Source organism: Thalassophryne amazonica, chromosome 21 (assembly GCF_902500255.1).
Source record: "Thalassophryne amazonica chromosome 21, fThaAma1.1, whole genome shotgun sequence".
In the NCBI taxonomy this organism is placed as follows: Eukaryota; Metazoa; Chordata; class Actinopteri; order Batrachoidiformes; family Batrachoididae; genus Thalassophryne; species Thalassophryne amazonica.
The window spans coordinates 2410414-2437134 of NC_047123.1; the positions used below are offsets into that span (position 1 = coordinate 2410414).

General features: G+C 45.5%; 1 protein-coding gene and 1 long non-coding RNA gene across 2 annotated transcripts in view; one reads left to right on the forward strand and one right to left on the reverse strand.

The window, feature by feature from the left end:
- Nucleotides 1-4495: 4495 nt before the first annotated feature.
- Nucleotides 4496-25252, forward strand: LOC117502632 (gamma-aminobutyric acid receptor subunit rho-2-like). The gene is made up of 8 exons (XM_034161700.1): nt 4496-4599; nt 17703-17770; nt 20617-20840; nt 20925-21007; nt 23095-23235; nt 24076-24228; nt 24588-24796; nt 24903-25252. Exons 2-8 carry the CDS (start codon nt 17768-17770, stop codon nt 25215-25217), a joined length of 1128 nt encoding a protein of 375 aa, XP_034017591.1. The 5' UTR covers nt 4496-4599; nt 17703-17767; the 3' UTR covers nt 25218-25252.
- LOC117502648 overlaps nt 24188-26721 on the reverse strand; it is an 81684-nt gene continuing 79150 nt past the window's right edge. The window contains exon 3 of the long non-coding RNA XR_004558371.1: nt 24188-24220. This is a non-coding gene — a long non-coding RNA (uncharacterized LOC117502648). The remainder of the gene's footprint in view (nt 24221-26721) is intronic.

A 26721-nucleotide genomic window follows, 5' to 3' on the forward strand; every position in this document is an offset into this window, starting at 1 on the left:
AGTGGTCCTAGCACAGAACCTTGTGGAACTCCATAATTAACCCTAGTCTGTGAAGAAGATTCCCCATTTACATGAACAAATTGTAATCTATTAGATAAATATGATTCAAACCACCGCAGCGCAGTGCCTTTAATACCTAAGGCATGCTCTAATCTCTGTAATAAAATTTTATGGTCAACAGTATCAAAAGCAGCACTGAGGTCTAACAGAACAAGCACAGAGATGAGTCCACTGTCTGAGGCCATAAGAAGATCATTTGTAACCTTCACTAATGCTGTTTCTGTACTATGATGAATTCTAAACCCTGACTGAAACTCTTCAAATAGACCATTCCTCTGCAGATGATCAGTTAGCTGTTTTACAACTACCCTTTCAAGAATTTTTGAGAGAAAAGGAAGGTGACTGAAACTCTTCAAATAGACCATCTGCAGATGATCAGTTAGCTGTTTTACAACTACCCTTTCAAGAATTTTTGAGAGAAAAGGAAGGTTGGAGATTGGCCTATAATTAGCTAAGATAGCTGGGTCAAGTGATGGCTTTTTAAGTAATGGTTTAATTACTGCCACCTTAAAAGCCTGTGGTACATAGCCAACTAATAAAGATAGATTGATCATATTTAAGATCGAAGCATTAAATAATGGTAGGGCTTCCTTGAGCAGCCTGGTAGGAATGGGGTCTAATAGACATGTTGATGGTTTGGAGGAAGTAACTAATGAAAATAACTCAGACAGAACAATCGGAGAGAAAGAGTCTAACCAAATACCGGCATCACTGAAAGCAGCCAAAGATAACGATATGTCTTTGGGGTGGTTATGAGTAATTTTTTCTGTAATAGTTAAAATTTTATTAGCAAAGAAAGTCATGAAGTCATTACTAGTTAAAGTTAAAGGAATACTCGGCTCAATAGAGCTCTGACTCTTTGTCAGCCTGGCTACAGTGCTGAAAAGAAACCTGGGGTTGTTCTTATTTTCTTCAATTAGTGATGAGTAGTAAGATGTCCTAGCTTTACGGAGGGCTTTTTTATAGAGCAACAGACTCTTTTTCCAGGCTAAGTGAAGATCTTCTAAATTAGTGAGACGCCATTTCCTCTCCAACTTAGGGGTTATCTGCTTTAAGCTGTGAGTTTATGAGTTATACCACGGAGTCAGGCACTTCTGAATTAAAGTTCTCTTTTTCAGAGGAGCTACAGCATCCAAAGTTGTCTTCAATGAGGATGTAAAACTATTGACGAGATACTCTATCTCACTTACAGAGTTTAGGTAGCTACTCTGCACTGTGTTGGTATATGGTATTAGAGAACATAAAGAAGGAATCATATCCTTAAACCTAGTTACAGCGCTTTCTGAAAGACTTCTAGTGTAATGAAACTTATTCCCCACTGCTGGGTAGTCCATCAGAGTAAATGTCAATGTTATTAAGAAATGATCAGACACAAGGGAGTTTTCAGGGAATACTGTTAAGTCTTCAATTTCCATACCATAAGTCAGAACAAGATCTAAGATATGATTAAAGTGGTGGGTGGACTCATTTACATTTTGAGCAAAGCCAATTGAGTCTAACAATAGATTAAATGCAGTGTTGAGGCTGTCATTCTCAGCATCTATGTGGATGTTAAAATCGCCCACTATAATTATCTTATCTGAGCTAAGCACTAAGTCAGACAAAAGGTCTGAAAATTCACAGAGAAACTCACAGTAACGACCAGGTGGACGATAGATAATAACAAATAAAACTGGTTTTTGGGACTTCCAATTTGGATGGACAAGACTAAGAGTCAAGCTTTCAAATGAATTAAAGCTCTGTCTGGGTTTTTGATTAATTAATAAACTGGAATGGAAGATTGCTGCTAATCCTCCCCCTCGGCCCGTGCTACGAGCATTCTGACAGTTAGTGTGACTCGGGGGTGTTGACTCATTTAAACTAACATATTCATCCTGCTGTAACCAGGTTTCTGTAAGGCAGAATAAATCAATATGTTGATCAATTATTATATCATTTACCAACAGGGACTTAGAAGAGAGAGACCTAATGTTTAATAGACCACATTTAACTGTTTTAGTCTGTGGTGCAGTTGAAGGTGCTATATTATTTTTTTCTTTTTGAATTTTTATGCTTAAATAGATTTTTGCTGGTTATTGGTGGTCTGGGAGCAGGCACCGTCTCTACGGGGATGGGGTAATGAGGGGATGGCAGGGGGAGAGAAGCTGCAGAGAGGTGTGTAAGACTACAACTCTGCTTCCTGGTCCCAACCCTGGATAGTCACGGTTTGGAGGATTTAAGAAAATTGGCCAGATTTCTAGAAATGAGAGCTGCTCCATCCAAAGTGGGATGGATGCCGTCTCTCCTAACAAGACCAGGTTTTCCCCAGAAGCTTTGCCAATTATCTATGAAGCCCACCTCATTTTTTGGACACCACTCAGACAGCCAGCAATTCAAGGAGAACATGCGGCTAAACATGTCACTCCCGGTCCGATTGGGGAGGGGCCCAGAGAAAACAACAGAGTCCGACATTGTTTTTGCAAAGTTACACACCGATTCAATGTTAATTTTAGTGACCTCTGATTGGCGTAACCGGGTGTCATTACTGCCGACGTGAATTACAATCTTACCAAATTTACGCTTAGCCTTAGCCAGCAGTTTCAAATTTCCTTCAATGTCGCCTGCTCTGGCCCCCGGAAGACAATTGACTAATTGATCTGAATTGGGAGCTGGTTCCACAGGAGAGGAGCCTGAAAGCTGAAGGCTCTGCCTCCCATTCTACTCTTACAAACCCTAGGAACTACAAGTAAGACTGCAGTCTGAGAGCGAAGCGCTCTATTGGGGTGATATGGTACTATGAGGTCCCTAAGATAAGATGGGACCTGATTATTCAAAACCTTATAAGTAAGAAGAAGAATTTTAAATTCTTTTCTAGAATTAACAGGAAGCCAATGAAGAGAGGCCAGTATGGGTGAGATATGCTCTCTCCTTCTAGTCCCCGTCAGTACTCTAGCTGCAGCATTTTGAATTAACTGAAGGCTTTTCAGGGAACTTTTAGGACAATAATAATGAATTACAATAGTCTAGCCTAGAGGAAATAAATGCATGAATTGGTTTTTCAGCATCACTCTGAGACAAGACCTTTCTAATTTTAGAGATATTGCGCAAATGCAAAAAAGCAGTCCTACATATTTGTTTAATATGCGCTTTGAATAACATGTCCTGATCAAGATTTCTCACAGTATTACTAGAGGTCAGGGTAATGCCATCCAGAGTAAGGATCTGGTTAGACACCATGTTTCTAAGATTTGTGGGGCCAAAAGTGACAATTAGTGTTTCACATTGAAGAACAGACGGTGAGTCTGGGTTTATCGATCATGTTTTCTGTTTAATTAGATTTTTAAGAGCCTCAGTTTAATGTCTTTAATCGGGAGAAGCTTGACTTATTTGATGTTAATTTGATGACTTAAAGAAACAGATTTCGACTTTTAGTCAGGAGCAGCTGAATGTTACAATACAAACAGCAGAAATTAAAAATGTGGAACAGAAGAAAAGCACAAATGGTTAAAGGTCGCCAACGTAACTGGACCTCAGAGTCCATCTGGTACCGCTGACCCTGTTTGGGATCAGGCTGGAGACCTCACCAAAATAAAAGTAATCATTAAAGGTTTGTGTGTCAGAAAAAAGATGGGCACCGGCCTCACTTTGAGTCCTTACATGTCAGCAGAATTTTGGTTTTAGTACAAAATCATTTAATAAAAATATACAGAAGAACCAACTTTTACTAGAATAACAGAAATCAGTTGGCACTCAGAGAGCGCACGGTTCTGCCAAGGACCAAAGTCCTGTTTTATCATCAGGTGGGGGCGCTGTTTCACCAAACTACATGGAAGCCTATCCCAGCAGTCACAGGGTGTGAGGCGGGTTCGCCTGGACAAGACGCCAGTCTGTGGCAGGGTCGCATCCAGACAAAATCACCTATGGACTGTAGAGTCACCGATCCACCTAAACATGTCTTTGGATGTGGGAGGAAGCCAGAGCACCTGGAGGGAACCCACACAGACACCACACAGAAAGGCCACAGGTGGGAATCGATCCCATGACCTTCTTGCTGTGTGAGGACTACATGGAAATCAACCCCCAAAAAATACTAATTAAAAAAGACACTGGATCCACATTGGACTAAAAATCAAAGACTCTTTCTTGACCTTCAAACTTAATCTGCACCAAATGTGCTGAAAACTGATCAGTGTGTTTGAGATGTTCAGAGAACCAAACAGCTCTGGAATGGTCCCGTTATCCAGGTCCAGTCCAGTCCCAGGATGCCACCAGATTTTACAAGAATCAGGTTTTGAAGTAAATTACAAAAAGATGATCCAGATCAAACGAATCATGACCTGATGTTCTTAAGTGGACCAAAACTCACATCCAAATCTGTCTCTTTTTCAGGTTTGAAGCCCAAACTTTGATCGTTTGATCCTCTTTAACTCTTTTCTTTTCTGTCTGGTTTCAGTCCTCTGTCAAAAAAAGTTGTGGATGGAACCAAAACTCGTAAAGTGAAGTCCAGTCATCTCCTGCGTATCGAGGAGCACGACTTCACCCTGAGGCCCACCTTCGCAGGTACAGACCCGACCCACCTCCACACGGTCCACACTCGGTGTCCTTCTGGTGACTGCGCATGGTGTGTGCACGTCTTCACAGATCAAAGTGTTTTTATGATGTCACGTTGCAACAAAGAAGTACATCAAAGGTTCATTGATCATCTTTACAGTGACACCTGTGAGCAGGTTTCATATATTAGGCACCAACTTAACATTTTATCCTCAAAGTTGATGTTTTGGAAGCAGGAAATACATGTGGATATGTAAAAATTTGAGTTTCTTTGATAAAGGCCAAATTGTTATGGTGAGACAACTGGACCAGAACTTCTGCAAAACTGCACGTTCTCAGTCTGCAGTGGTCCGTACACAACAAAAGTGGTCCAAGGATGGAAAATCAGTGACCCAGTGACGGGGTCGTATGAGATTCCCTGGACAAACAAGTCCAATCTAGTCCAAGAAACATCTGGGATTTAAAGGATCTGCTGCTAATGTCTCTGTACCAGACACCACAGCACACCTCCAGAGGTCCAGAACCTCAACAGGTCAGGAGCTGACCTTCATTTAGTGGCAAAATGGGGATGTACACAATATTAGGCCGGTGGTCACAATGTTGTGGCTGATCAGTGTGTATATGATCTGTGTGCAAATGACCTACAAATCATTCTCATCCTTTCATGAAATCATTCACACAACATAAATTCCGATGCATAATTCCGGCTGTGCAAACAGTCGAGACATTAAACGCTGCCATACAGAAAACTGAATCTATTCTGCGCTCAGTAAATGCATTTCCATGTTTGCTTTTATCCACGTCAGCACACAGTAATGCCGTCTGGTACTCAGTGTGTTCTTAGCGCTCTCGTTTTGTGCGTTCATGTTGGAATGGAGCAGACGTGGCGTTTTGAGTGCTTAATGTGGTGAAGCGTGTTTGTGGTTTTGATAACTCTCGAGGTCTATGTGAGAACAGATGGAACCACAAGCTGCTGCTCAGCTCCCTGCCGCCGTCACTGCACACTGTGGATGACTTGAAAGCAGACGCTGCCCGTGTGCGGTGTTATTCTGCAGTACTCTGTGCAGTACTCTGACATGCTCATGATGCAGTATCATCATGCAGTGTGCCGGTGTCGCCGAATGAACGGTCCCCCCTAAAAATCAGTCCGCCATGCCTTCACTGCGCATGCATCATTAGCTGCGGTTCACCGATTATCACCTCGTTTCTGCTCCAAACTGCCTCCAGTCATCATCTGTCTCAGCCACAGATATCTGAAGCTTTTCTGCAACAATCATTTCCACATAAATTCAGCATTATTTCATTAGAAAAGACGGAGGAATTACATTACAATCACATTATTCCCTTTGGGTGTACAGAGTCAGACGAGCTGCTGTGGTCCCAAATGACACATGCTCAGTGAAGGCAGGGCGGATCAATTTTTAGGGGGGGACCGTTCAGTCTGTGACACCAGTTTGACTCCAGTACAGTTCTGCTGCCTTTCCCTGTACTGTTGCCTTCAGTTTGTCCAGAACCGATGCCTCCTGGTGTGGAACCAGAGCCCCTAATGGGCTCAACCAGGTTGATGGTTCCAGTGGAGCTCAGGCGGACTCTGCAGCGTGTGTCGCTCTGTGACACAGAGACCCCCCTGTGGGACATTCAGGAAAAACTGGATTCCACTTCAAGAAGTTAAAAAATAAAGTTCCCCTCTTTCTTGGGGGCTTAGATCATTTCACCTTTCTGCTCGGCTTCATGGCGCTCATTTGTCACCGCAGACTGACGGTTTGCACCACGGCGGTTGTACAAAAGCCGACTTTGGGGGATTGTGTTTCTTTGCTCTTCTGCCTTGAATGACAGCACAAAGGGAACACCGCTGGGGTTTGGGAAGCCAATTAAAAATAAGAAGCTTATTAAAGTGGGGAGAAGAAGGTGACAACATGAATCAGCCCTCACTGCTCCTTCAGGACGCCGGGTTTGGTGCCAAGATGGGAGCGCGGATCCCGCTGAGGGGGTTCTGTGTCACATTCATCAGGAAGCCGCACGGCTTTGTGTCAGAAGGATGTGATGGAGCAGAAAGCCAACGTGCAGCTGCTGCAGCTCCTCCGGCCTTCAAAGGCAGCGACTGCAGCGTTACTAATCACAGCTTCCTGTTGGTGGGCGGTGACACCGCCAGCAACGCCGTCACACACCAAACGGGGGCGCAATCCCACCGAGGCAATGTTTGATCAAATTACACACAGCAAGCTGCTTGGCAGCAGCCACTTATTCCGCAGTCTGCGTCTTAAACGCCTTCTTTAAAAATCCTCCTATTCATGTCATAAAACTTAAAAAGAGGCAAAGTTTGAAGCTGAAAAACCAAAAAATCCCAAAACACTGAAGCTTTAAAAACAAAAACAAATGGATTATTTCTGTGCCTGTCACTTTAAAAGGAGAGGAGCTGCTGCTGGCCACGCCCCCTCTCTGAGTGGAGGGGGAGAGTGTGATGTCACTGTGATGACATCACACACTCATGAAAATCACTTCCCCCAATGTGGTGTTACCAAAATAAAAGTCTGCTGGAGTCTGTTTACAGTAATTCCTCAAAGAAGATGGTGGACAAACATATCGTGAAAATGGGCTTCACGTCCACTCTGGTCTTTTTTCTTCTCTATGAGCTAAACATTGTGCGTAGCATAGCGTCGCATGTTAACTCTAACGTTAGCAACAGGCTGTGGAGTCAAATATAATCAATCAACATTTTTATAATGTCAAAAACATCGATCGTTACTAACGCGTTCAGGTCGAGTTTTTTAGGTGAAACGCCAAAACAGAAATGTAAAAATACTGATTGTGGAAACATTCTGAGCTGACATGGTGGTCGGGATCATTTATATTTGGACACTGACAGCTGCCTGTCAAAGTGAGTGGGGGTGGGGGGGCTGTAACCCCCTCAGCCCACCTCTAGATGAGGCCACGAGTTACATAATCAGACACACAGTAAAGGAATTACAGCAATTTTTTATGTGTGATTCCTCTTTGAAGGACCAAAAGTCAGTGGACAGGTTACACCTTTACACCTTTTTGTCTTTTGGCTGCATTGGGATTTGGCACAAGTTTAACACCGGGTGCTCCACCAATCACAACTCCAGTTCTACAGTGAGAAACACACTCAGATTCTGGTCTTCTGAAGCGGTCTTCCAGCCAAGGACCAGTCAGGACTGAGTCCCCTCTGAGACCCGGTGGGATCAGGTTCATGCCCCACGGCCCGACTCCACGTTCCAGCTCATGTTCCGGGTTCACGCCATGTGACTGAAATATCAGCAGAAAAGGACGAGAGTTTATTTCAAGTCTTAATAACAGCAGCAACAATAAATGTGTTTATGCAGCAGATTTCACAGACGTCGGGTCACAAAGTGCTGCACAACAATATCAAACAGAAAAGTCATAAAAAACCATCCCAGAGGCCAACGCAAACCCAAACACCATCAAACGCCCACCAACCACAAAGGAAAGACATAAAAGTGACGAGCTGAAAGTCAGCACCAATAAAAATCTCTGTTTACTTCTCAAAATGCCCTCAGAGGGACAATGGGAGGAGATCGTTCACGGGTTGAGACGTGTTCATCTGGAAAACACGATCAACAGGCCAACCGGCGTCCTCTGACCTGGAGACCAAAGAGGCCCAGTGGGACAGCAGGTCTGCAGGAGTCTGTGTCCATCAGGGGTTTGATCTGACTCCTCTGTTCAGTGAGGTCGTGGTGAGGTCATGGATTCTGGTGACCTGAGTGCCTTTGACAGTCTGTGATCCACAGTCCACTCAGTGATGTGACTTCATGGATGATGCTGTGATCTCTGTGGAGTCAACAGACGCTCTGATTGCAGCACTTCAAAAGCTGAGTGTTTGGTTTCTTGATGGTTCTGGATCCAGACTAAAATCCAGGCTTTCAGTGACTTCCTGGACTTGACCATCAGACGTGCATCTGTATGTGAGACGTTCACTGACCTCAGCAGTGACGTTCATGTTTCTGGGTCCTCATCCTTTGAGATCCAGAGATGCCTGGGAAGATCTTATGGAGTCATAAGGTCAAAGGTCAGAGGTGTTTGTGATGTTGATATCTTTCCAGGAGAATGAGGGTCCTGGTGCTTCCTGTCTTACTGTGTGGTTGACTCGAGGAGGTCTTTGGTACCAGGTCTGTGGAGGGTCCTTGGGTGCCGCTGGAATGACTGAGACTCTGATCAAGAGGATCACAGACACTGTGAGGAGACATCAGCTACCACATGTGGTCCATGTGGCATGTTGCTCTGCATGATCCAGCATGGAGGTGACCTCAGCAGCTGCAGGAGACAAAGGACACACCCACGTGTCACCTGGCGGCAGCAGGTAGATGGTTACTTTCCAGACGTCTGGATGGACTGGGTTCCTGTGTGGCTGCTGCCAGACCGACCCGACCCGACCTCTACACGCTAAACTGCTGTGATGGACAGTGTCCAAACACATACGAGTCCGTCTGCGGGCGATGGACAGTGCCCAAACACACACGAGTCCGTCTGCGGGCGATGGACAGTGCCCAAACACACACGAGTCCGTCTGCGGGCGATGGACAGTGCCCAAACACACACGAGTCCGTCTGCGGGCGATGGACAGTGCCCAAACACACACGAGTCCGTCTGCGGGCGATGGACAGTGCCCAAACACACACGAGTCCGTCTGCGGGTGATGGACAGTGTCTGTGGACTTGGGCTCTGCGGCCTGTGGACACGTGACGCCGACAGGAAGCTTTCGTCTTTAAGGTTAAAGTCATCGCCTCCATCCTGTGTTGGTGTGATTAACGATCACTGAGAAGCAACAATGTAACGTTCTTAATTAGCAGCATTATCAGATGTCTTCCAGGAGGACTAATGAAAACACGCAAAAAAACACACTCACATAATCAGCCTCATTAAAAGTGAAAGCAGGAGCAGGATGTCCCCACAGGTACACATAAAAGGTTATGTCACACATGCATTATGTGCTGCTGTGCAGCTTTTATGCTTTGCTGATAATTCCGGCGTTTCAGAGAAACAGATTTTATCTAATGAAGCCGGCGGGACGCGGTGAAGCTCTGCAGCAGCACACCGAGTCCAAGTTCTGCAGAGAGACATAAACACCTCCTTTCATGTTTCTGACTTCTTTTATTTGCTCCTCTGTGGTTTCATGATTGATGGGAAGTCGTATCACATTTAATGTTCGTCGATGTCGTGGGTTTCAGTCCCGGCTGAAACACTGAAGACCAACAGGAGACATGAAGCTGAGCGTCTCTGTGACACGTTCAGGAGCCTCATCTGATGCTTTTAGCTCAGAATAGCAAAAGGACATTTTCTGGCAAAAATCACACGTGGGACACGGTGTCATGATTCAACACCCTCACTGCCCTAAGACGAATCTGTCCAACAACTTTGGACACTAAAACACTCATGACTTTTTGTTTTATATGGAATAGTGTCTAACTGTAGACTGGTGTCCAACTCTGGATAGACAAGGGTGCAACTATGGAAGGGTGTTGAACTCTGGACTCTTGTCCAACTCTGGACTGGTGTTGAATTCTGGATGGACAAGTGTCCAGAGTTGGACACCTCTCCATCTGTTTTTTTTCTGTGAATTTTTTTTCTGAGACGTTGCCCTGGGGTTCAGTCCTGTATCAGTTTTTGCTTTGGTCTGTAGACTTGGCGGATGCAGAGCTGGTGGATCTCCCTTTTTTCATCCTGTGGCACCATGTGTATTAACAGGAAGTGGGCGGGGTTTCTGCCCGTGTGTCATGTGACGTATGGTGTGAGTAAGTGTGGGGCGACACGCGGCCGACAGCTGGACTTAATATCCGCTCTTCCGAGTAGCAGCTTTATCTTACGGTTGGTTATGTAAGTCTGGCACCGTGACCACTTCACAGATTAAAGGAAACAGCAGCCGGCGGCGCGATGACGCACCAACAGATGAACCGGCAAACATCTCTATGTGGATCATGTGACTGAGGAGAAGGCAGTCAGAGCAGGATTCCACATTTCCTCTTAAATCCATTTAATACACTGTGAGGATCATCAACTATCAGAATATTTGGTTCTTCACCCAAATTCTAACCAGACGTTTTTCTGTCAGCAATTGTTCTAAATATCCCAAAAATACAAAATTTTGACCTTGGCCTCTGACCTTGACATTGGAGCAGTGTGTAGCTCATCTGTCCTTCTGCCATCCAAAGTTTGTGAAATTGGTTCTGTTCCAACAGTTGTGGTTCTGGATCAAACTTGCACACCGAGTCCTCAGGTGGTCCTGCAGTGGGACAGAATGAGTCCAGAATCACTGATGTTGTAATTTTCAAAAGTTCTGCTTTTGTACATCGGTTCTGTTCTTGGACCTAAATGGATCAGGAGCTGACCTGCCAATATGTAGACCTGGATTTGAATCCCACTCATGCTGCCTGTCTGTGTCCTTGGACAAGACACTAAATCTGCATGGCGTCGGTCCACACAGCTGTAAACAGGTTCCGGCTTTGGCTGGAGAAGAAACCTGCATCAGACTGGAGTCCCATCCAGGGGGAGTCATAGACTCTCATCCACTTGATTCTACAGAATCCGTGAATAAGCACCGGCACCAACGGGCCTCTGGGTCTCTTTCAGACTTACTTCTTGGTTAACGATCAATCATTCAACCAAGTTTGTTCCAAATCATCATCTTGTACAAATAATTTCAGCACAAGACCTCAGCTCAGTGGGTGGCACCCTTATCAGAAGAAACTTTAAGATATGGCTGGAGGAAGCAGATCTGGTTACCAAAGTGTCTGGTTTCCTGACTGGACACTGTGTGGATGAGTCTCCTGGATGGGGAGCCTCAGGTATTCCAGGAGGACACCATCTATCTTCTACAGAATTTGTTGGTGTGAAATGTCCAATCTAGGCATGGATCTGGAATGGATGGCCATGGAGGGATTGGGATCACTCTGGAAACTAAATGGTTGAGCTGATGTGATGTCCTGGATATCTCTGATCTGACATGTTTGACTATAGAGGAACTTTTCAGAACAGCAGATGTCTCTTTAACGAGTGGCGGACAGTCGAGAAAACAGTAAGATGGAGTCCTAGAGTTGAGGAACTCTTGCTGAGGTATGGTGGATTTCATGGACACACTGAGGGTCCTGCTGGTTTAGAGTGGACTTTGGGAACTGTCCTGCCCTGGTGACTGGTTTTTCATCGTCTAGGACACTGACTCACTAATAGTCCATTTCACTTCTGATCTGCAGCTTGTTTATTTTATTTTCCCGCCGTTGTAAATAATGGCTCCCATATAGTTGTTTACATGTGACATCTTTTGTTATTACATCCATCCAGGAGAGGCGCGTTCACTCTGGACTGACCGCCAGTCTGTCAGTGGTCCGACACAGACAGACCAACACAGTCACACCTACAGTCAGTTTAGAGTCACCAGTTCACCGAACCTGCATGTCTTTGGAGGTGGGAGGAGCCGGAGCACCTGGAGAGAACCCACGTGGACATGGGGAGAACCTGCAAAGTCCACACAGAAAGGACTGGGCGGGAAGAGAACCTGGAACCTTATCCCCACTGTGCAGCCCGTGTTCTGTTAAATGTGTCGAAAGCTTTTTGTTTCATCTTGTGAGCGTGACCACAGCAGACGGCCACCTCGCTGAGTCTGGTCTGCTCGAGGTTTCTTCATGTAATCAGAAAATCTTAAAGGAGGTTCTTGTCCCGCTGTCTCCGGTGTACTTGCTCATGGGCTGGGTGCAGTTGAATCCCTGCTCGTGTTGAGGTGTTGTGTAAATAATTGGATTTATCTTGTCCAAAGAGGGACAGTGAGGAGACTGAAGTCTTGGCTGAAGGTAGCACTTTAAATTCAGGTAGAGTCTTTGAGGGAGTCCAGGACTCGGGTCATGTGTTTTCTTTGACCCCACCCCGTCAGGAGCTCGGCTGCCTGACTTGAAGCATTCGGCACTGAAGGACACGAGGACATTCGATTCAGACGGGATTGTCCTCTGAGGACGTGAAACGTGCTGAGTAAATGTCCTCCTGACCTGTCTGCTGGATTTTGATATTTGTTGTGAACAAGTGAATGTTTTGGATAAAAACAGTCAGAAAAATCATTCCAGATTATGGTTTCTGCTTATACCTTTTAAAAATGTCAGTTCTAATTATTTCTAATGTGAGTATTTAATCCAGTTGAAAATATTTTTTAAGATTTGTGTCATTGCACATAACAGCTGTGAACGTAAGCAGAGAAAACGTCCTGTTATCGAACTCCAACGAATTCTGCCTCAGGACTAAAGATTCTACACCCCAAATCAGAAAATACTGGGACTGTATGGAAAATAAAAATAAAAAATAAAAAGCATGGATTCTTTGACTTCTGTTTCACTGCAGAAACTATGACCCAAATCAGTTTGTGAACTAATTTGTGAATATATACATCCATTGCTGCATTTAAGGCCTGCAACATGTTCCAGTGAATACATAAATGTTGGCAGAGGAGCAATTTACAGCTCATGAAGAGATTTAAATAATAAATAAATAATGATGTTCTATCAAACAGGTGATCGGGTTGCTATTTGTTACAAAAGCAGTATCCACTGAAGGCTGAGTCCTTGTGGAGCAAAGATAGGCAGAAGATCTCCAGATTGGAACAAATGTGTGTGAAAATTTTTAAAATGTTTAAAAACAATGTCCCTCACAGAAAGACAGGAAGTGATTTGCATATTTCCCCCTCTACAGGTCAGAATAGCAAACAAATCTGGAGGAATTTCAGTGCATAAATGGTGAAAGCCTAAAGTGAACGCCTGTGATCTCTGATCCCTCAGACTAAATCACCAACAGTCATTCATCAATAGGTGATATAACCACATGGGCAAGGGATTAATTTGGAAAGGCTTTGTCAGGCACTACAACATGGACTTACAGTCACAAATCCCATTTAATTAAAACTTTACTGTCCAAAAAAGAAGCCTCATGTTAACCTTGTCCAGAACGGTGTCACGGTGGCTTTGTGGTTAGCACTGATGCCTCACAGCAAGAAGGTTGTGGGATCGCTTCCTGATCTTTCTCTGTGGAGTTTGCTTGTTTTCCCCGTGTCTGTGTGGGTTTCCTCCGGTTTCCTGCCACAATCATAACATTAGGGTCCGCTCCTTTCTCTTCCCCTGACCAAGGCAGCGTCTCTCTCTCTCTCTCTCTCTCTCTCTCTCTCTCTCTCTCTCTCTCTCTCTCTCTCTCTCTCTCTCTATATATATATATATATATATATATATATATATATATATATATATATATATACAGTAGTGTTCAGAATAATAGTAGTGCTATGTGACTAAAAGGATTAATCCAGGTTTTGAGTATATTTCTTATTGTTACATGGGAAACAAGGTACCAGTAGATTCAGTAGATTCTCACAAATCCAACAAGACCAAGCATTCATGATATGCACACTCTTAAGGCTATGAAATTGGGCTATTAGTAAAAAAAAAAAGTAGAAAAGGGGGTGTTCACAATAATAGTAGCATGTGCTGTTGACGCTACAAACTCAAAACTATTATGTTCAAACTGCTTTTTTATCAATCCTGTGAATCACCAAACTAGTATTTAGTTGTATAACCACAGTTTTTCATGATTTCTTCACATCTGCGAGGCATTAATTTTGTTGGTTTGGAACCAAGATTCTGCTGGTTACTAGTGTGCTTGGGGTCATTGTCTTGTTGAAACACCCATTTCAAGGGCATGTCCTCTTCAGCATAAGGCAACATGACCTCTTCAAGTATTTTGACATATCCAAACTGATCCATGATACCTGGTATGGGATATATAGGTCCAACACCATAGTAGGAGAAACATGCCCATATCATGATGCTTGCACAATCATCAATTTCATCATCAATTTTATTTATATAGCGCCAGATCACAACAAACAGTTGCCCCAAGGCCCTTTATATTGTAAGGCAAGGCCATACAATAATTACGTAAAAAACCCAACGGTCAAAATGACCCCCTGTGAGCAAGCACTTGGCGACAGTGGGAAGGAAAAACTCCCTTTTAACAGGAAGAAACCTCCAGCAGAACCAGGCTCAGGGAGGGGCAGTCTTCTGCTGGGACTGGTTGGGGCTGAGGGAGAGAACCAAGAAAAAGACATGCTGTGGAGGGGAGCAGAGATCGATCACTAATGATTAAATGCAGAGTGGTGCATACAGAGCAAAAAGAGAAAGAAACAGTGCATCATGGGAAACCCCCCAGCAGTCTAAGTCTATAGCAGCATAACTAAGGGATGGTTCAGGGTCACCTGATCCAGCCCTAACTATAAGCTTTAGCAAAAATGAAAGTTTTAAGCCTAATCTTAAAAGTAGAGAGGGTGTCTGTCTCCCTGATCTGAATTGGGAGCTGGTTCCACAGGAGAGGAGCCTGAAAGCTGAAGGCTCTGCCTCCCATTCTACTCTTACAAACCCTAGGAACAACAAGTAAGCCTGCAGTCTGAGAGCGAAGCGCCCTATTGGGGTGATATGGTACTATGAGGTCCCTAAGATAAGATGGGACCTGATTATTCAAAACCTTATAAGTAAGAAGAAGAATTTTAAATTCTATTCTAGAATTAACAGGAAGCCAATGAAGAGAGGCCAATATGGGTGAGATATGCTCTCTCCTTCTAGTCCCGTCAGTACTCTAGCTGCAGCATTTTGAATTAACTGAAGGACAACCTTTTTAGGACAACCTGATAATAATGAATTACAATAGTCCAGCCTAGAGGAAATAAATGCATGAATTAGTTTTTCAGCATCACTCTGAGACAAGACCTTTCTAATTTTAGAGATATTGCGTAAATGCAAAAAAGCAGTCCTACATATTTGTTTAATATGCGCTTTGAATGACATATCCTGATCAAGAATGACTCCAAGATTTCTCACAGTATTACTAGAGGTCAGGGTAATGCCATCCAGAGTAAGGATCTGGTTAGACACCATGTTTCTAAGATTTGTGGGGCCAAGTACAATAACTTCAGTTTTATCTGAGTTTAAAAGCAGGAAATTAGAGGTCATCCATGTCTTTATGTCTGTAAGACAATCCTGCAGTTTAGCTAATTGGTGTGTGTCCTCTGGCTTCATGGATAGATAAAGCTGGGTATCATCTGCGTAACAATGAAAATTTAAGCAATACCGTCTAATAATACTGCCTAAGGGAAGCATGTATAAAGTGAATAAAATTGGTCCTAGCACAGAACTTTGTGGAACTCCATAATTAACCTTAGTCTGTGAAGAAGATTCCCCATTTACATGAACAAATTGTAATCTATTAGATAAATACGTATGATTCAAACCACCGCAGCGCAGTGCCTTTAATACCTATGGCATGCTCTAATCTCTGTAATAAAATTTTATGGTCAACAGTATCAAAAGCAGCACTGAGGTCTAACAGAACAAGCACAGAGATGAGTCCACTGTCTGAGGCCATAAGAAGATCATTTGTAACCTTCACTAATGCTGTTTCTGTACTATGATGAATTCTAAAACCTGACTGAAACTCTTCAAATAGACCATTCCTCTGCAGATGATCAGTTAGCTGTTTTACAACTACCCTTTCAAGAATTTTTGAGAGAAAAGGAAGGTTGGAGATTGGCCTATAATTAGCTAAGATAGCTGGGTCAAGTGATGGCTTTTTAAGTAATGGTTTAATTACTGCCACCTTAAAAGCCTGTGGTACATAGCCAACTAATAAAGATAGATTGATCATATTTAAGATCAAAGCATTAATTAATGGTAGGGCTTCCTTGAGCAGCCTGGTAGGAATGGGGTCTAATAAACATGTTGATGGTTTGGATGAAGTAACTAATGAAAATAACTCAGACAGAACAATCTGAGAGAAAGAGTCTAACCAAATACCGGCATCACTGAAAGCAGCCAAAGATAACGATACATCTTTGGGATGGTTATGAGTAATTTTTTCTCCAATAGTTAAAATTTTATTAGCAAAGAAAGTCATGAAGTCATTACTAGTTAAACTTAAAGGAATACTCGGCTCAATAGAGCTCTGACTCTTTGTCAGCCTGGTTACAGTGCTGAAAAGAAACCTGGGGTTGTGCTTATTTTCTTCAATTAGTGATGAGTAGTAAGATGTCCTAGCTTTACGGAGGGCTTTTTTATAGAGCAACAGACTGTTTTTCCAGGCTAAGTGAAGATCTTCTAAATTAGTGATACCACCATGCTTCACTGTCTTCACTGTGAACTGTGGCTTGAATTCAGAGTTTGGGGGTCGTCTCACAAACTGTCTGCGGCCCTTGGACCCAAAAAGAACAATTTTACTCTCACCAGTCCACAAAACATTCCTCCATTTCCTTTTAGGCCAGTTGATGTGTTCTTTGGCACATTGTAACCTCTTCTGCACGTCTTTTATTTAACAGAGGGACATTGCGGGGGATTCTTTCAAATAAATTAGCTTCACACAGGCGTCTTCTAACTGTCACAGCACTTACAGGTAACTCCAGACTGTCTTTGATCATCCTGGAGCTGATCAATGGGTGAGCCTTTGCCATTCTGGTTATTCTTCTATCCATTTTGATGGTTGTTTTCCGTTTTCTTCCACGCGTCTCTGTTTTTTTTGTCCATTTTAAAGCATTGGAGATCATTGTAGATGAACAGCCTATAATTTTTTGCACCTGCGTATAAGTTTTCCCCTCTCCAATCAACTTTTTAATCAAACTACGCTGTTCTTCTGAACAATGTCTTGAACGTCCCATTTTCCTCAGGCTTTCAAAGAGAAAAGCATGTTCAACAGGTGCTGGCTTCATCCTTAAATAGGGGACACTTGATTCACACCTGTTTGTTCCACAAAATTGACGAACTCACTGACTGAATGTCACACTACTATTATTGTGAACACCCCCTTTTCTACTTTTTTTTTACTAATAGCCCAATTTCATAGCCTTAAGAGTGTGCATATCATGAATGCTTGGTCTTGTTGGATTTGTGAGAATCTACTGAATCTACTGGTACCTTGTTTCCCATGTAACAATAAGAAATATACTCAAAACCTGGATTAATCTTTTTAGTCACATAGTACTACTATTATTCTGAACACTACTGTATATAATATAGTTAAACTCTTGTTTCTGGCTGTCAGTCACATGGGTCTTTGTGAACCTGCAGGTCCCGCTGTTCCTGTGGGCGTGGACGTCCAGGTGGAGAGTTTGGACAGCATCTCTGAGGTGGACATGGTGAGTGTCTGAGGCCTGATTACTTTGGATAATGTCTCGTTACTTAATAGTGAATCATTTTAAAAGCCGGATTGCGTAAGAAGTCTAATGTGATTAATAACGTTCCACTTTGTGTTTAATCCTGGACTTCGTCTGATGGAACAAAATAGAATCAGCTCCTCACACAAACCACTCAAACTGGCTTCAAATGTTCTTCATTAACGTGGTCATAACGGACTTCGTGGAGCTTTATGATTGGCGGGACCAGATGTGGTTCTGTGGGAATCAGGTTCTGTGTTCTGGAATAAAAGACTCATTTCTTTTTGTTGTGTGTTTGGAGCCGTTAGTTGCTGTTTTCAGTTGTGTAGTTGTAATTAAAATATGAACGCTCAGCAGGGATTATTGTGTTCAAAGTCGTTAAAGGAGCTCTGAGTTCTGAATCCGTAAATTGGATTCTGCCGTCCTGATGTTGTGTGGGTTTGTCTCTGTGAGACGCCCACGGAGAACATTTAGTTTAACTTCCTGGAATTACTATTTAATTGTTTAGGATTCCAGATGACAGCTGCTCTTAAGGACACGACACCAAACTGCAGCATGTTGTGACGAACGCGTGCTCGTTGGTTTTGTCGTGGACACTTTCTTCCTTCCTGACTGTTACGCCCCGCCCCTTTCATTGCTCGGTTCAGCTCTGTGCTTCTGATTCGGTGCTGGTTTTGTTTTTTGCTGCTGGTTCTTCTCTGCGTGATCCCATCTGACTTTCTGACCTCTTTTGTTCGCCTTCTGCATGCTGTGGAGGGGGCGTGTCCTGTGTGCTGTCTGGGAGGATGACAGGTGATGTGCAGCTCTGACACAGGGTTAAACCCACCTGTCGTCCTCACGGGCACGTCTTGAATAGATGTAATAAATTTGACCACATTACACCCATTCTGGCGTCTCTTCACTGGCTGCCTGTTTCTGTGCGAGCAGATTTTAAGGTTCTCCTACGGACTGGCACCTTCCTACCTGGTTGACTTAGTAAAACCGTACGTTCCGGCCCGGGCCTTGCGCTCGTGAATAAAAAGTGTGCGGCTCACAGAGCTTTCTCTTATCGTGCACTCTTTCTGTGAAACAGTCTTCCGGAGTCAACAAAGCAGCCAGATTCCGTGGACATTTTTAAATCCAGATTGAAGATGCGTGTATTCTCCCGCTCATTTAGTTAGCATATTTGTTATTAGATTAGATATACTTTATTGATCTCACAGTGGAGAAATTGTTTACAGTCCAGTTACCTCAGACAGCATTTAGTCCACAATTATTACTTGTTTACCGTAACAATGACACACATCAAAATTAAAGGCAACACATACACATTTGACATTGTTTATGTGCACTAAGTTTGAAGAAGTCCGTTATCCGAATTGAGGTAAGTGGGTGAAGGTCGCGCAGCAACCCTGAGATGCGCCGCCGTCAGGTTGGGGGGAGGAACAGGGGCTGCAGCTAAAACTGCACCGCCCCCGCCGAAGGGGGAAGGAGTGACGTTTAGCAGGTGCCAGAAAGGGGGGGTGTTGATGGGGGGAGGAGGGGGTGGGGGGTGGGGGAGGGAATGGAACATGCTTCAGTCCTGTGAAAAACAGTTTATTGTCTTTGTGAGATGCTTTTTATTGTTGTTATTATGCTTTTTATTTCTTTTAATATTTCTTATTTCTGTTATTCTTTGAATTGTGTTTTTAATTGTACTTTTCAATATTTTCATTCATTTTAATTTGTTTTTGGATTGTTTTATGTGAAGCGCATTGGGGCGACGCTGTCGTGAGTTTGCGTTCTGCAAATTGAATAAATTGAATGTTCATTCTGCGGGGCTCTCACTGTTTCTGCACGTACAACAGGAAAATGTTTCCAGAGTGCAAGCTGGTGCCACATCCACCACACTATGGAACCTCCTCAGGTCTTGGATGGCAACCACCCAGCCAGACCACCAATCCATCCCCAGGTGAAACTTGGGCGTGTCCTTGGCCTGGTGAAATGTGGGCATGTCGTTGGCCTCATATCTTTTAAGATCTTCCCAGGTGTTTCTGGATCTCAAAGTCCGAGGACCCATAGGCATGAAGGTCACTGCTGAGATCAGTGAATGTCTGAGATACAGGCGCGCCTATGATAATCGAGTCCTGGAAGCCTGGACTCGGTCACTGAGAGCCTGGATCTTAGTCTAGATCCAGGACAAACACAAACCCAGCCAGTCTGAGTCCTCACTCAGGTTGTGAAGTGGTTCAGTCGGGTTGTCCACAGGGAGCCAACGCCGACTCTGATCCACCATCTCTTTTGGTTTGGAAAATCTTTCAGTTCTCTGAGAGATTTTGTTTGGTTCTGGTTCTGGAACGTCATTTGCTTTAAGTATGTTGTGTCTCAGCACGAAGTGGAATTGATCACACATTGTTTTTTTTTAATCACCTTGCCTGATTTAATTGCAATAATCCAGCCAGGAATACGGTTCTCAAATAGATTACTGAGCCGGCACAGTTTAATTTCTCTCTGAATCACTGACCGTACAAACTGCTGCTGACAGGCTCTGCAGAAGAAAGCAGGAGAAAACTTCATATCTCGGCTGGAGTCTTCCATGTACCTTCTGGCAGATTTCTGAGATTTTGTAGATGTTTGTGATCATTTCACGTCTGACAGTCCAGGTTTGTGGATGATCAGTGATGGCTTCAGTTTGAGAATAATTCAGTAAAACAGTGACTTCATAAACTCACAACAGTCAAAGGTTCGACAGAGGTGATGGTTCACAGTGATGTGGTTTTACGTGAGAAGACGAGGATGAGACTCGGATTGGATCCAGACATCTGTCGATGCGGTCCGGAGGTTTGTTCTGATCATGTGACTGCTCTCAGGACTTCACCATGACGCTGTATCTGAGACACTACTGGAAGGACGAGAGACTTGCTTTCCCGAGCGCCACCAACAAGAGCATGACGTTTGACGGCCGCCTGGTGAAGAAGATCTGGGTGCCTGACGTGTTCTTTGTCCACTCCAAAAGATCCTTCATCCACGACACCACCACCGACAACATCATGCTGCGCGTGTTCCCTGACGGACACGTCCTCTACAGCCTGAGGTGAGACAGCTGGAACCCAAACCGAGAACCTCTGCAGAGCTTCGGTGGGTCCTGATGTGGTTTATACTGTGTGTAATTCTCCAGGGTCACGGTTACCGCCGCTTGCAACATGGACTTCAGCCGATTCCCGCTGGACTCGCAGACGTGCACGCTGGAGCTGGAGAGCTGTGAGTAATTAAACACACGGTCACGCGGTCATTAGGTTAGAGCCTCGCTGGACTCCAGAGGTGCTCAGCAGAAACTCAGACACACAGCAGCAAAGACCACCCCCTTTACCAATATGGCCACCAGCTTGACCTCTGTTAGCTGTGAACTTCAGGGAGAAAACTCCTTAGAACACTGACTCAGGCCTCCACTATCATAGTCCGGATTTAGCCACCCAGATTACAGATCAAAAACTGCGACCAAAACACGGTGCTCACCTGAGCAGGTGAGTTCACAGATAAGCTCCTCCCCTTGACTCAAAGTGTTGCTGTCTAGGGAAAGACCTTCTGCATGGGACACAGTCTGGATCACTGAATCAGGAATTTACATCTTCTGTCTGCCGTCTTGAATACAGGCGACCTGCACTGCTGGAAGAGTCCTGGTTCAGGTTTTACTTTGTGTACTACTGCAGTACTCTGTTTGGTGAAGTTAATAATATGTATTAGAACCCAAACAGTCAAACCAGAGCTCACGACGACCCGCCGAACAGAAACGACCAGTGTTCTGAATGAATGACCAGCTGAAGTTCTGCTCCGTGTTCGTCCTCTGACGGTTCTTGTCTCGTGAGTTGCAGAACCGACACAGCTTTCTGGCTTTTTTGTTTTAAAAAGTGACATTTTGTGTCGAGACCTCACAGCTTCAGTATGAAGTTTAACGATCTGCGGTCAGGTCACAGGTCACACAGGTCAACACAAAGATCCTCAACACCTTCACTGTGGACAGACATCTCACTCGCTCATGTTGAGATGTTTCACTTTCTGTGCACCCTCACAGAAGGAAAGTCATAAAAGGGGCCTGATTGGATCATAAAAGAAGAGTCGTTGAGATTCGACCCACAGGCCATCAGTCTGAGGCTCCGCCCCCCCCCCCCCCCACACACACACCTACCTAACGTCTCCTCTGTGTGCCTTAAAATAACCTGGATGACAACCACTGCATCCACATTTGTATGTTACTCGATGCAGATTGACTTTTTATGTGTGTGTAAAAAGCACCTTCTGTAGCTCCGCCGCCTTTATTTTCAATAATCGATCGTGTGGAGAATCATCCACCTCCACCTGATTGTAAATCTTCTTTATCTGCTGCTCATACTGCAGCAGGAGAGACCCTCTGAACAACACCTCCTTCTGTGGTTTCTGACGTTACCGTGCAGCCGCGGCCACATTTAGCCCGACAGTGACAGTGACAAATGGTTTTATTACACAGTGGACACAGCACAGCCAGCGGGTGACCCATCACTGGGTGCAGGGAGTCAGTCAGTCAGAGTCAGCGGGTCACTCACTCACTCACTCACTCAGTCAGTCAGTCAGCTCAGTTTTGAGCTTCATGACAGTCTGTGAATACTTATGTACATGTTAGTTTTTAGTTTTAATAAATTTGCTAAAGTTAGATTAGATTATATTAGAACTTTATTGGTCCCTTGAGAAAACTCCCTCAAAGAAGCTGAGGTTCCAGCAGCACACAAGGTAAGAAGCACACAGACTGTCAAAGTGGAAGTAAAAAAACAATTTAAAAATATAAATACACAAATATAAATACCAGACATATCAATCCTGGTTTACTGGCTCCTACTGCTCCTCTTCTTCCTTTTGCTCCTCCTCCCCCTGAGTGAGGAGTACAGTCTGATGGACCTGAGGGACAAAGGAGTTTCTCAGTCTGTTGGTCCTGCACTTGGGAAGGAGCAGTCTGTGGCTGAAGAGGCTCCTCTGGTTGCTGATGACGGTGTGCAGAGGCTGACTGGCAGCAGTTTGTCCAATGTTCTCTGCCACTGTCACCAGAGAGTCCAGCTTCATGCCAACCACAGCCCGCCTGATCACTTTGTCCAGCCTGGATGTATGTGTCCTTCTTGGGTGCCCCACCAGCACAGAAATAATGAAAGAAATAATGAAATTATTTTGTCTGCTTTAAAAGTTATCTGAACAGATAATTATAAAAATGATGAATATCAGTGCTGACTGCTGGAACAACCATGACTGCAACTAATTTTGCAATTTTCACTTGATCCTGCAATTTAATTATAAAAAAAGTTTGATCTCTTGGTGTCTTTCAGACGCGTACACGGAGGAGGACCTGATGCTTTACTGGAAAAGTGGTGACGAGTCTCTGAGCACAGACGACAGGATTTCTCTGTCACAGTTCCTCATCCAGAAGTTCCACACAACCTCCAGGCTGGCGTTCTACAGCAGCACAGGTGACCAGTGAAACAGAACGGCACTCAGAGCGCGCGCCACACAGAGCGCGCAGCTCTCAGAGCACACGGTTCTCAGAGCGCACGGTTCTCATAATGCACAGCTCTCATAGCGCACGGTTCTCATAGCGCACGTTTCTCATAACGCACAGCTCTCATAGCGCACGGTTCTCATAACGCACGGTTCTCAGAGCGCACGGTTCTCAGAGCGCACGGTTCTCAGAGCGCACGGTTCTCAGAGCGCACGGTTCTCAGAGCGCACGGTTCTCAAAGAGCGCGGTTCTCAAAGAGCGCGGTTCTCAGAGCGCACGGCTCTCAGAGCGCACGGCTCTCATAGCGCGCGGTTCTCAGAGAGCGCGGTTCTCAGAGCGCACGGCTCTCAGAGCGCACGGTTCTCAGAATGCACGGTTCTTAGAGCGCACGGTTCTCAGAGCGCGCAGCTCTCAGAGAGCGCGGCTCTCAGAGCGCACTGTTCTCAGGGCGCACGGCTCTCAGGGCGCACGGCTCTGAGAGCGCGTGCCTCTCAGAGCGCGTGCCTCTCAGAGCGCGTGCCTCTCAGAGAGCACGGTTCTCAGAGCGCACGGTTCTCAGGGAGCACGGTTCTCAGGGAGCACGGCTCTCAGGGAGCACGGCTCTCAGGGAGCACGGCTCTCAGAGCGCACGGCTCTCAGAGCGCACGGCTCTCAGAGCGCACGGCTCTCAGAGCGCCTGCCTCTCAGAGCGCACGGCTCTCAGAGCGCGTGCCTCTCAGAGAGCGTGGCTCTCAAAGCGTGCGGCTCTCATCACTGATACATTTGAGATCATGTTTCATCTGTTTTTTTCTCCCTTTGTTCCCGTTTCCAGGTTGGTACAACCGTCTGTACATCAACTTCACTCTGCGGCGGCACATCTTCTTCTTCCTGCTGCAGACCTACTTTCCCGCCACGCTGATGGTCATGCTGTCCTGGGTGTCCTTCTGGATCGACCGCCGAGCCGTCCCCGCCAGAGTCTCACTAGGTAACACGTGCAGGACACAAATCGTCCCCTTTAAGATGATCCGTGACCCAAAACAAAACCTGGTCCAGGTTTTTCATGAGATTCTCTGAGGAAACTTTGGCTTTGTGAGGCCTGTTGATGAGCAAATGGAGCTTTTGGAAGAAAACGTTTGGATGTCACGAACATGTAGTTTCCTGATTTTTACTAAAAAGGATCCAAACGATTTTCTTCTCATTCAGTCAGATGATGAAGCTCAAAGTGAAACATGTACAGATGAGAATCAGAACAGATTTTGTTTTTAAATTTCTGACCAAAGGATGGAAAGATGTATTGATAAACACATCCTACCGTCTCTGACTCCTGCGTTGTCTGTGTGTCAGGTATCACCACGGTGCTCACCATGTCCACCATCATCACCGGGGTCAACGCCTCCATGCCCAGGGTTTCCTACATCAAAGCCGTGGATATTTACCTCTGGGTCAGCTTCGTTTTTGTCTTCTTATCAGTGCTAGAATACGCTGCTGTCAACTACCTGACCACGCTCCGGGACGGGAAAGATCGGAAGCTCCGGGAAAAAATCAGGGAGCAGGTACGGATCTTTGTGGGAACTCCAGTAGTTCTGAGTGATGCTTTCAGATCTTGTTTTATTGTCATTCATGATGTTCATTCAAGTTCTGGTCTGCTGTCCCCTGAAGTCCCAGGGTCTGCCCTGCACCTGCGGCATGTCCCACACCAGGACCATGATGTTGGACGGGACCTATAGTGAGGCGGACTCCAACAGCCTGGCGGGATATACGCGGGCGTCCACTGTGGCCGAGGACTCGTCAGAAAAACAAGAGCGAATGGTGGTGCATCTGTCGCTGGACAGCGAGTCCACTGGGACCAAGAAAAAGAGCAACCGTGGCTTCCGGATCATCCAGAACACCCACACCATCGACACCTACTCACGCATGATCTTCCCTGGTGCCTACATCCTGTTTAACCTGATCTACTGGTGCGTGTACTGCTGAGGAGGAGACCTTCTCATCCACGTCTGCAGTTTGTTTCCATCCTGCTGCTGTGGAGGTCACAGGACTCGGTTCTGATCCAACAGTCCTGCTCGCTCAAAGAAGCATTTTATACGGGCCTGTCGGGTCCACTCTCAGCTTCAGAACCAATCAGAATCCATCTGGAGCTGCACAGACATAAACAATGAAGTTTGACAGAAGCAGCTCCGCCCACCGTCAGCAAACAGTGGTTAATTCTTACAGGCGTGTCTCTCTGCAGCTCCGCCCACCGTCAGCAAACAGTCCTTAATTCTTACAGGCGTGTCTCTCTGCAGCTCCGCCCACCGTCAGCAAACAGTCCTTAATTCTTACAGGCGTGTCTCTCTGCAGCTCCGCCCACCGTCAGCAAACAGTCCTTAATTCTTACAGCCGTGTCTCTGTGCAGCTCCGCCCACCGTCAGCAAACAGTCCTTAATTCTCACAGGCGTGTCTCTCTGCAGCTCCGCCCACCGTCAGCAAACAGTCCTTAATTCTTACAGGCGTGTCTCTCTGCAGCTCCGCCCACCGTCAGCAAACAGTCCTTAATTCTTACAGCCGTGTCTCTGTGCAGCTCCGCCCACCGTCAGTAAACAGTGGTTAATTCTCACAGGTGTGTCTCTGTGCAGCTCCGCCCACCGTCAGTAAACAGTGGTTAATTCCCACAGGCGTGTCTCTCTGCAGCTCCGCCCACCGTCAGTAAACAGTGGTTAATTCTCACAGGCGTGTCTCTGTGCAGCTCCGCCCACCGTCAGTAAACAGTGGTTAATTCCCACAGGTGTGTCTCTCTGCAGCTCCGCCCGCCGTCAGTAAACAGTGGTTAATTCTCACAGGCGTGTCTCTCTGCAGCTCCGCCCGCCGTCAGTAAACAGTGGTTAATTCCCACAGGTGTGTCTCTCTGCAGCTCCGCCCGCCATCAGTAAACAGTGGTTAATTCCCACAGGTGTGTCTCTGTGCAGCTCCGCCCGCCGTCAGTAAACAGTGGTTAATTCTCACAGGCGTGTCTCTCTGCAGCTCCGCCCGCCGTCAGTAAACAGTGGTTAATTCTCACAGGCGTGTCTCTGTGCAGCTCCGCCCGCCGTCAGTAAACAGTGGTTAATTCTCACAGGCGTGTCTCTGTGCAGCTCCGCCCGCCGTCAGTAAACAGTGGTTAATTCTCACAGGCGTGTCTCTGTGCAGCTCCGCCCGCCGTCAGTAAACAGTGGTTAATTCCCACAGGCGTGTCTCTGTGCAGCTCCGCCCGCCGTCAGTAAACAGTGGTTAATTCTCACAGGCGTGTCTCTGTGCAGCTCCGCCCGCCGTCAGTAAACAGTGGTTAATTCCCACAGGCGTGTCTCTGTGCAGCTCCGCCCGCCGTCAGTAAACAGTGGTTAATTCCCACAGGCGTGTCTCTGTGCAGCTCCGCCCGCCGTCAGTAAACAGTGGTTAATTCCCACAGGCGTGTCTCTGTGCAGCTCCGCCCGCCGTCAGTAAACAGTGGTTAATTCTCACA

Bases quoted from the DNA above. Each gene is read 5' to 3' on its own strand.
- LOC117502632 (XM_034161700.1), top strand. The intron at 21,008-23,094 runs GTGAGTAATTAA...GGTGTCTTTCAG, and splicing joins CACGCTGGAGCTGGAGAGCT to ACGCGTACACGGAGGAGGAC. The intron at 23,236-24,075 runs GTGACCAGTGAA...TCCCGTTTCCAG, and splicing joins GGCGTTCTACAGCAGCACAG to GTTGGTACAACCGTCTGTAC.